At 40.1% G+C, this 10,748-nt stretch overlaps 1 protein-coding gene across 1 annotated transcript; it reads right to left on the minus strand.

The window, feature by feature from the left end:
- Positions 1-1,769: 1,769 nt before the first annotated feature.
- Positions 1,770-10,333, minus strand: apbb1 (amyloid beta (A4) precursor protein-binding, family B, member 1 (Fe65)). The gene is made up of 14 exons (XM_068317380.1): positions 10,201-10,333; positions 8,928-9,590; positions 8,099-8,304; positions 7,964-8,023; positions 7,650-7,729; positions 7,484-7,550; positions 6,709-6,855; positions 6,483-6,610; positions 5,553-5,667; positions 5,346-5,430; positions 5,183-5,263; positions 4,930-5,045; positions 4,399-4,575; positions 1,770-4,323 (listed from the first exon to the last, which is right to left on the minus strand). Exons 2-14 carry the CDS (start codon positions 9,562-9,564, stop codon positions 4,168-4,170), a joined length of 2,055 nt encoding a protein of 684 aa, XP_068173481.1. The 5' UTR covers positions 9,565-9,590; positions 10,201-10,333; the 3' UTR covers positions 1,770-4,167.
- Positions 10,334-10,748: the final 415 nt, after the last annotated feature.

A 10,748-nucleotide genomic window follows, 5' to 3' on the forward strand; every position in this document is an offset into this window, starting at 1 on the left:
GTCCTGACCGAAGCTCGGTGCTTGGAGGTGTTGTCCCCCAATTACCAGGAAACAGATCTCGGCAGAACCCAGAAGTGGGATGAAAAACAGGAAAGCAGCAGAGATGGTTGTGGGTAAGCGGCAGTGAAATAAAGGCTGCAGATGATATGGGAAACCTTGTTCAAAAAGTGTTCTTGCAAGATGAATCAGTCAGAAAAGGCCCTGCAGGAATTTCCATCGTCTCCTTCAGACCTCGATGCTGGTTTGGAGTCGGATCTTTCACCGCCTGTTTTTATGCATCCTGACACTGGTGATTAGATTGAAGAGCCCAGCAGTGGGGATGTAAGTCCTCCCCTCTGCACCGAGAGGAAAAGCAATGTTCCACAAGACTACACATTCATTACTCAAAATAAATCTCCATTATACCAATGTCATATCCACAATTAGCCTATAGAAATAATTGGAATTGCGATTAGTTTCTCCATGGGCCGACCTAGGTAAATTGTGATTGGCATTTGGTAAAACTGGAGGGAATAAATCTGACTTCAGAGAAACACACAATACATGCAGCATGACAAGCATCTGAATAAAGGGTTGACAGAGGAATTCAGGGTATTGGTGGGTGTAGAGATTTTACAGCTGGACATTCATGATCCAAGATTAAACATGACCACTGGGTTTTATATCACACAATCAGGACACATTCTACATACTAGACTTTACGGTCTACTGCTTTTCAGTTATGACACAGTTGTGGAATTGTTTTTAACCAGTGATAAATGATTGGTCAGTTTGTTAGATTAGATGGCAAATCTCTTTTTTAAAAATCCCTATTTTTCTATCTTGAGGTGTCTCCGGAACCGTTTCAGCAGCAAATAGAGCATAACAGAATATATAAAACATGATCGATATTTGTGACGACAAAAAAGTTCATTGTGCTGTATTGTGATAACTCACAGCTGAGATCCTAGTTAGGATTATACTGTATTTCTACCAAAATGTTTCTCATCCAGAGATTGGTTGAAAAATATTAATGAAACATAAGAAAATATTACTTTATTTTTATTATGATTACCTATAAACTGACAACAGCTATAATAATGAGTTATAATCTGTAATTGGACGGAATAATTTCAAATGTGTGATTCCACCGTTGTTTCCTGTGGTGTAACACTCAACAATACACCTGCAGGACATTAGTTAGGTTTTTTCATTTTTTATTTTTTTAAAAATGACATGGTTGCCACTCATGATGAAACCAGTCTAGAGCAGCAGATATTGATACGATCCATTTATACAAGCACAAGTGAATAAGTCACATCACACAGAGGCCTGGTCTTCCCTTCAAAAGGATGCGATTACAGCCGTAGCCTTGATCTGTCCCACTGCTGAAGGATCTGCCAGCAGGTCAGTGCTCATATTTGTGTGGAGATGGTGAAGCCAATTATTTCTAGTCTGCAGCTGCTGTGGATTCCACTCCATGTGCACCTTTCATCTGTTAAAGCCATCTCTTAGGGAAACAATGAGCTGCCATCCCATTTCTTTTGAACACACCAGGTGGGGGCAACAGTGCCTGTATGAACGGCGCAGGTGGGCTGTGAAGAGGTTGGGGGGGGGGTTTGCAGTTTTTGTTCGCACACTGGCTGGACTGCCAACACATGCAGTAAGGCTAGCTTCATCAGTTTAATTAATATGACCCAGACAGAGCGTCAGAGGCCTCTTTTTACATTTTAATAGAAGTAAAACCAAGAATCGAAGAAAAAACCATATTCAGAGAATGACTTCGGGAAGACAGTTAGGATATGTTCACATTTATTGTGCAGTGACTTTTATATACATACAGTTTATACACCTAATTTACATGAAAGAAAATAACTTAATCTTGTAATGTTTAACTCATCTGGCTTTAGTATTTCCACAAATAGAAAGGAGGATAAAAGCAATCGTTACAAGTAACACAGCTGTAACAAGTGTTGTTACCTTTATACCATACACATGTAAAAGAAAATGAAGAGGTTTTAGTGTTTTAACGTCTAAAAAGTTACAACTACTTGGATCTGTGAGTGGAAATCTGAAGAACGCCCGGTCATCACAAAAGCACCGCTTTACTCTGACAAGGTCGTTCCAAGAGGTCAGACAACAGAACGGACTGCCTGACAGCTTTAGTCTCTAAAAACAGCATCACTTCTTTGCACTTACGCATCATCTACAGTTTGTGGTTCAGTGTGGATTTTATATTCTGTGACCATGTTTAAGTACCATACGTCTCCTGGACTATTTTCAGGGGAACAGTTTTGATTTCAAGTTTTTGCAACATAAAGAGATTTTTAAAAAATGTTTTAGTAGTTTTTTTTAAACATCTAGGATGTAAGAACAGTAGTGAAAATAAATGCTGATAGCAGTTAAATGAGACCAAAACCAGAGCATGTCTTTACACTCACGTTTGAACATCACCACCATCAAGTCAATTACAGCTTCATAGATGCTTCAACACAAAGTTAGTGTATTTGCAATGTATGTCTATAAACTTCCCACAAAATTTTGTTGTGATTTTAGCGATACATTTTCTCCAAACAAAATATTGATCCGACACATCTGTCCCCACATATATGTGTTTTTTTGTCTTGCAGTTATTTTTTTTAATCTTATGTTAATGGAGACAGTTACCAGTGTCAGACAACATGGCTAAACAAATGCCCTGCAGAGGTTAAAAAACTTACAAACCGCATCATTAATATTAGAGATGACCATTACTAATGTGCTACATACAGGATTGATAACTGACAGACACACAAAGATAAAGTACGACCTGTCTAATCAGTCTACGCTTTATCTAGAAACAAAAAAAGGAAATATAAGGATCTCTTGTGAAAACCATCTTAACAGCGGTGTGTGGGAATAATAAAAACATGAACTGTGGCCACACATCAAAATGTGTTCAAGGGAGAAATTAAACTGGACACCAGAAGTTTATTTATCATATACTTCTTCTCTTTTCGGCTTTTCCCTTCAGGGGTCGCCACAGTTTATTTATCATATACACAAACTGTAAATACAAAACTTTAACCTGCTTCAGTCTGAGGGAACTGACGAGAAGTCTAACTTTATACTGCTAGCTTATGATAAACACTGACACTAACTAGTGTGACATGCCTATGAAACACGAAACGACACAACTCCAGCCTCCTCTAACCACATGGAAACACAGACTTTACAGGATACACTGATGGCCCCTTGTTTCTGAACTGCTGTGAGCAGACAGAACTCCAGGCCATCAAAACATGCAGCTTGTGTTGAGTTTCTACAGTACTATTTAGTATTAGGTAGTGGTGAAAGGCTGCGTCGATCCCCAGTTTGAATTATTACTACTACTTCTATCACTACATCATGATTTTCATTGTGGCTCTGCTGTTCTATCAGCCTCACTCAGGCTAGCCTGATTCTCTCATTAAAGTGAACAAATAGTCACATGGTATCTTCTGACCATGCCATACAAGAACATCTGATTATTGCACACAAGCACTGAACTTGCAAATGTTCATGCAGAATGTATGAGTGACTCAAATCAGTGGTTCCTCTCTACGTGACAAAATGATCCTACAATTCTTTGGAAGACAAAAATACATCATTGGGGAGGTCAAGGGTTACAAGTACGTGGCACACTACTGAGACACCTACAGTATTTCTACCTAAGGTGGAGAGAGGGGCGGTTGTGAAGTGATGTTCAATGAAATCAGCTTTAGGATACGCGACGCAATCCGGAAGCGACTGTGTTGCAAAAGAGGAGGGCGAGGGAATGAGTCCACTTCGGTGAGATGTCGGAGCAACCTCTTTTAGTCTACTGTGTGGATGTCAAATACATTACATCCATATGCAACATTCATGTCACTGTTTCTGTTAAAACACAAAAATAGTTAAGACTCACAGAAAGAATCCCAGCAACGAAAATACAGGTGCCAGGGGTTCATCTGTTTGGAGACAAGTTTATAGTCGTCTTATAAAATAAAAGCCCAAAAAAACGGAAATAAATGCAATCTTTTCAGACACACATTTTCCCATCAAAGTACTCCACACACTGGACAAGTGAGTAGACAAGTGAAGCGATTGTTAAAGATGAGAGGAAGAGGAGATTATGTGATTCAGAGGTGGTGCTTAGTGTTACAGGATGTGGAGCGTCTCCTCTCCAGCTCAAGGGGACGGAGGGCCTGACCTGTAGCTCTTAAAGCTGCCAAGCAGAGTCTGCACCCCCTTCTTTACTCGTCGGGCCACAGAGTCAGCAGGAGGCGTGGGCAGGCAGGAGGCCAGGCTGGGCGGACGTGCATCCAAACATTTTTGGTAACGAAGCTATAGAGAGAAAAACACTTTCAATCTGATGGAACTAAAATGCAAACATCACATTTAACATCCGTGAAGACTCACCATGCAGGCAGCCTGCACAGCCTCGCTCAGACTTGCAGCGTTGGGCTCGCACCAAAACATGCGGCAGGTGAACTCGTGGGGACCCTCAGCCATGATGAAAGCAAAGGTGTGGACGTCTTTCCCCACCCCCATGAAAGAAAGGAAGCGGACCCTGCACTCTGAGAGCACCTCCTCGTTCTACAATGAGAAATGAAGATTACATCATCATCATGTACAGTACATTCTGGTATGTGGTTGTGCCGCGTGCTGCTGGCCTCACACTGGTGTGTCTCCTTTGTGTTTGGCTCAAACAGTTTTTGATACGAGACAATGTTTTTGAAAAACTGCACATGTTTCATAAGATATGTGAATTTTGCAAATGATTACACCTAGTTCTTTTTATTAATCTGGATTTTGGATTTTTATTCTACCTTTCAGTTGCTGCTCTATGGCTTCAGTAATGTAGGCAGCCAACGGAGCAAAAACAAACTGCTTACATTCCACTGACTGAACAGAAAAATTACTATAGCTCCATTAATGTAATGTCATTACCTGTTTCGAAAGTATTGTGAGGGTGGCAGGCGCGACATTCACAGAAACAGGGATCCATTCACTTTTATCTTTGCTGGTCACTGCCGCCTCTAGCGATTCATTGATTACATCCATACCTGAGAAGAGAAAGAAACATCAACCTTATCGCATAATAGATAAACAATTATCTTGTTAGTATCCAAAAATATGTCTTCATTTAATGGCAGCACCATTTTTTACATAAAGCATTACAGATTTGAGGGAGTTTTCTCACCAACTGGCCTCGACACAGCCACACAACCGAGATAATAAACATGGAAGTGCTGAAAGTTTTCATTTTTTGGCGCAGGAAACTCTGCAAGGAAAGAACAAAACTGTTGCTACACTTGACATTATGAAAGCCCTGTAAGTAGGAAAAAACCCTAAAAATACTTTACCTTCAACAGGGATGCTCATGGAGTTACTCAGGTCAGAATTCAGTCCAATCACCCCTCTTTTAGTTGCCTTCCTCTCCATCATTATCTTGCGTAAGAAGAAGGACAGTAGTGAACATATTAAACTTTGAAAAAGACTCCCAGAGTTGATTCTGAACCACAATACTGCATTGTAATAATAGTGAAAGAAAATGAAACTTAATGTCTGACCTTTGAACACATCTCATGTAAACTGGTGGCTATGTTCTTTGCAGGTGAGTCACAGCGGAAAACGTGACACTTCAAAACTTGCGTCAAGTTGTCTCTGGCCACATAAGCAAAATCCCTAGGTTGAACATCAGGGAGAAAGGTTCACAGTCATGAAATTAATCATTAGCACAGCATACAAATGCGAGCTACATTGAAAAATATTAATGCAAGTGCACGTAAATCATACCAACTACTATAAGTACCAACGGCATTAAAATAAAAAATATCATAAACTTTTAGATAATAAACATTAGTGAATACCTTTCCCTGTTCATGATGGAAAATGCAGCATGAAAGAAAAAACATGACTGTTAGAATAGACTGAGACAGACAGCACACAAACAGTACAGGGTATCTTTGTCTGCTATGTTCCTGATTATCCAGCAGAGGGCAGAAGTGTACCATAAAAAGACAACGAGCGATTAATGCGCTTGTCTGAACAAGATTTCTTTAGGAATGTTCAACCTCTGAGTCGTGACTACAGAGGTTTTACTTTAAGGGGAATGAATCACTAGATGCAAACAGGATAACTGCAGAAAACTGAAGCGAGCAAGAAGCACCCAACTGAAATGACTCATTTAAAGCTGACTTAATCGACTATTCATTCCCTCCAAAATGGACCCGTTTGTTTCGTTCATTTTTAAAAATCCTCAGTAAGGTTCAATGTTAGTTTTTCTAATTTAGATGATGATTTATTATCAGAAATTAAACACAACAAATTAATTAATTTTTAAAAAAGCATGGTTCATTCAAAGAATCTAGATATATAATGTCCGTTAAAGCGTTTGAAATGTCTGCTGATGTGATTAAGCGCTATATAAATAATGGTTGACTGATAATCAAAGTACAGTTCTGTCATCTCTATTGCGACCACATGCAGCAGACACCAACCTGCCGTTGTCTCTGCCGACTCCCCAAACACGAATGCTGCCAATCGGTTGTGCATGAAGTAGAGTCTGGCCCAATGGATCGATTAGGTTCATCGTGTCATTCTCCAGCACCATCAGCATATCCTTACCCTGACATGACAACACATCATACAAATTCTTACTGTTTGAGAAGCCTAGATGAAAACACAAGACCTTGAATAATTATTTGTGAGTTGCTTTTTTTTTACCTCTCCCCAGATACCAGCAGTGTCATGAAGGTTGTGTTTGTGATACGACAGCTGCCTGATGCAGTTGTTGACAGCGATGCTGCTTTTGCCTGGTGCCATGTCCTCCTCAGACATTTCCACCCAGCCCAGAGAACGCACTGCAAAGCACTGAGAGGAGAAATACAGGACATTACCAAAACACACCTCCATACAGAGCAGGAGAGGAACAATGAAGTCATAGGATGGAAAAAGAGGTACGCTGGGTCAGTCCTCAGAGTTAATGCTCTTCATTTTTAAGTCAGTATGCAGCTCTTTAAAGGAGAAAAACAATATAATCTCAGACTACTAAATGCTGATTTACACTGAAACAACCAACAACCAATGTCTGACCTCAATAGAATATCTACTGAGCACGCAGAATAACACAAAATGGGGGGAACCAGCTGGACCAACAGCAAAAGGTGGCTAACATACACAAACAGTCAAAGGTTTGGACACACCTTCTCATTCCGTGGATTTTCTTTATTTATTTAACTTTTCTCAAATTAGCCACACTTTCTTGTGATGACAGCTTTGTTAACCAACAGGAATGGACAAGTGCACAAAGTTCTACTCAATGCAAAGGGTGGCTATTTTGAAGAATCTAAACTTTAAAACATGTTTTCAGTTATTTCACATTTTTTTGTTTGTACATAATTCTATGTGTTCAATCAGTTTTGATACCTTCAGCGAGAATCCTCTATACCTGAGGGACATGGTAGCTGGAATACTAAAAGATAAAGAAATACTGATTTACCTTGGTTTCTAAATCTGTGCTGAGTGGAACAAGATTCTCCTCCTCTTCAGACTGGGAGCAGTTGTAACTGTATTGACAGAGAGACAATAACATTAAGAAAATAAGAATAGGTGATAAGGTGATAAAGACAAACTCTTTATTTGTCTGAGTTGTGATTAACACGTACTTGAGGTTGATAGATGCATAGCGTAGTGTTGCCCCTTCAAACTCCTTCAGACTTTGATCAGATGCAGCCTCTCCCTCCTCCTGAGCAAACAGATTAGAGGAGCGTTTAATATTGGAAAATCAATTTACTCCACCTAGAAGATATTAACTTGATAGAAAATAATTACTTGTTCTGGTCAAGTTTATAGCCTTGAAATGGGCTCAAGAAGTCCACTCAGTGAAACACTTACAGCTGAGTAAGCTGACCAACATATGTGCAAATTCCTCTCCTCGTGTATTTTGATGACACTAAATTTTATCCTTGCCAAGACGTACCCTCCACAGTTCCCCATCACCAGCTCCTTCATCTGCGCCCGAAATCTGAGCCCAGGATTCCTGAAACATTTAGCACCAGTTATTAGAATCTGTAGAGTCCTTCTGATTCTATCAGTGCAAAAAGAAAAACCTCACCTCAATCTCCTCACAGGGGGTAGTTTCCAGGGACATAGATGAAGACATGATGGAGTCGCAAACTTTACCCAGGGGTGAAGGAGGCTCCCACTGGGTGGTACCTGTGGGAATGTGCCAGTAGTAGGTGCCAGATGTATCTCGCACCCTCATCCATCCTGAGGGCAGGTCTGTGTCTGTCTCAAAAGCACTGGAATCCCAAAAGGATTCTGACAGGCAGCAGGAAAAAGAAATGGAGGAAAAAGTTCAATGTCTATTTGATAAATTAAAACCTGATGGCTTTGAAATCAGTCAGTTCTTAAAGTTTATCTTATCAGCCATATTAAAATAATCACATCAACTGGAATACTAGCATAATGATTCACCCTAGCCAGAAATCCAATTTTTTTCTGAATGTTAATAAAAAAACATAACAGCTAGCTGTCTTTTGTTGTGTATTTGTACTAGTTTTCTGTCACTACATTTTGACACTTAACTAATACAGCGAGCAGCATTTAAGAATAACTTAATGGCATCAACAAAAGGAGACAAAAGTTGTAGAGTGGCATCTGTAGAGTTGCTTCACCAGTGTCAATCACAAAAAAAATTACTGAATCCTGATCAAATACTGATTGTTACTTTATTTACTTTACAGGATAAACTTCTCTATATTCAAATACTGCATACAGTAGTTCAAATTATAACTGAAATTTTATTCTGTATTCACACCAAAAAAAACCTGCCAGTGCCAATACCCAGTGTAATCTTAATTATTCCTATACAATGATTTGCTTCATAATTATGTAACATATTGTTCATGATCAAACTGGCTATATGGTGTCCATTTAAGTACCTCTGTTGTCGTTTGGAGAGCTGTTAGATGTGTTGTCCTGAGACATCGAAGGCCAGCAGGACTCTTCATCGTTTGGAGTCCCGTTCATGTTGGAGAACAGAAGGCAGGTGTTCTTCTCTACGACACTACCCTCCCTCTGAGATTCCATATTACTATTTTCTTCGGCTATTCCTGTGATATCCCCTGGTGTTTCCTCATCCTCATCTGACTTCTTCTCCTTCTCTTTGCCACCTTCTTCCCTCTCTTTATCTTTCTCTTCTGTAGACTCCAGGGTGTCGATAAGTAGAGGCTCATTCAGGATATTCTTGGACTCCTCCTGATTGAGACCAGGGGTCATTGCTATTTTTGGAGATTTGGTCTGCTCGTCCTTCCCCTTTGGTTCTTCCTGAGTGGTGGTCTGAAGAGGGAAGTCTTCCTTGTTCCCATTCTGGCTGATATTGCAGTTGTGGTCCTGGTCTTGCTGGTTTTCAGCTACTTTCCGCAGCTGGTTTTGGCCTTCTTTAACCCACTTGGCATTGTTCCCTGTGGATTCCTGGTCGCACCAGTGGCTGCTATCGTTCAGTTTGTTCTTTAGCTCTTCATCTTGTTTTTGTTTATTCACAATATATGACATGTCTTCATCATCATGGCCACCCATGGCAACTTTCCATGTATCGTTAATAACTAATGGAGAAAAGGTTGACATGAATTAGCATTTACATGCTAGCTAGGGAGCTAGCAAGCGAGCAGTCAGGCACTCACGAATTTCATGTGCATGTTGGCGACGAAAAAAGATCAAGCACCGCCAAAATGCTGTAATTATGGAAGAAAGATGTTGAATCTAAAATAAATATTAATCCATTAGCAACATTTCAATCTAGAGCTAGTAGTCGGTTCATTGATGGCTGGTCTAGTTAGCCATCATTACGGCTACTTTCACTACTAGGTATCTGTCGAACATGAAGCGCACTTCATGAATTTCGGCCACTTCTAGACAACAAGACGTTTTTCTTCCAATAAAATACCCCATGTATGACTCATCAATAGTTTAAATTACATACAGAAAACTGATTGTGGATTAAAATCCAATCGCGTGTGCACAGTGTCTATTAAAATACGATATTTATCGAGGGCAATTGTCGCAGCTACAAATAACGGGATTCATCCGCCATCATCACCGTCATTTTGGCTAGGCTAAAGTTAGCTCTCTAGCTAGCTAGCTAACGTTCTCCATCAGGTAACCAGAGCAAACACAGGTAGTGATAACCCAGCTCATGTTACAGTTATGACTTACCAGCTCCTCCAAAGCCCAGATGTCGAAATATTTTGAAGCGTGCGAGCTAACAAGGCTACATATTTTCTATGTATAGCGAGAGTTCGCTTCGCGTCTGGGTGCTGTTTTCTGTCAGTGGGTTCGGCTGCTGATGGAGGACGAACCTGCGTCACGCATTGACGTCACAGCTGGAGCCGCCCACAAAATGGGCAGGACCAGACTGATTTGGACACTGATCCGGTGCCGCTGCTCCAGCTTCCTGACAATAGAGTACCCTGAATATCCTTAATAGTAATACTGTACTTCTCTATAGCCACGCATTCTGGAAAACAACTGCAATACATATGATCCACCAAGCCTAAAGACCTGGGCCTTTGTGTTTGTCTGCTGTTAATATTCCAGATGTGATGTTGAAAAATTAAATAATTTACAATTACAAGTATACGGCAGATAAAGCGGTTCGGAAGATGAATGTATGAAGTATATAGAAATTGGAATATAACAATCCAACTAGGACTACAATGTAAACATTTAGCTTCAATATTATAACACATAAAAAAATAAAATTG

The sequence above is a fragment of the Antennarius striatus genome, chromosome 6 (assembly GCF_040054535.1).
Source record: "Antennarius striatus isolate MH-2024 chromosome 6, ASM4005453v1, whole genome shotgun sequence".
In the NCBI taxonomy this organism is placed as follows: domain Eukaryota; kingdom Metazoa; phylum Chordata; class Actinopteri; order Lophiiformes; family Antennariidae; genus Antennarius; species Antennarius striatus.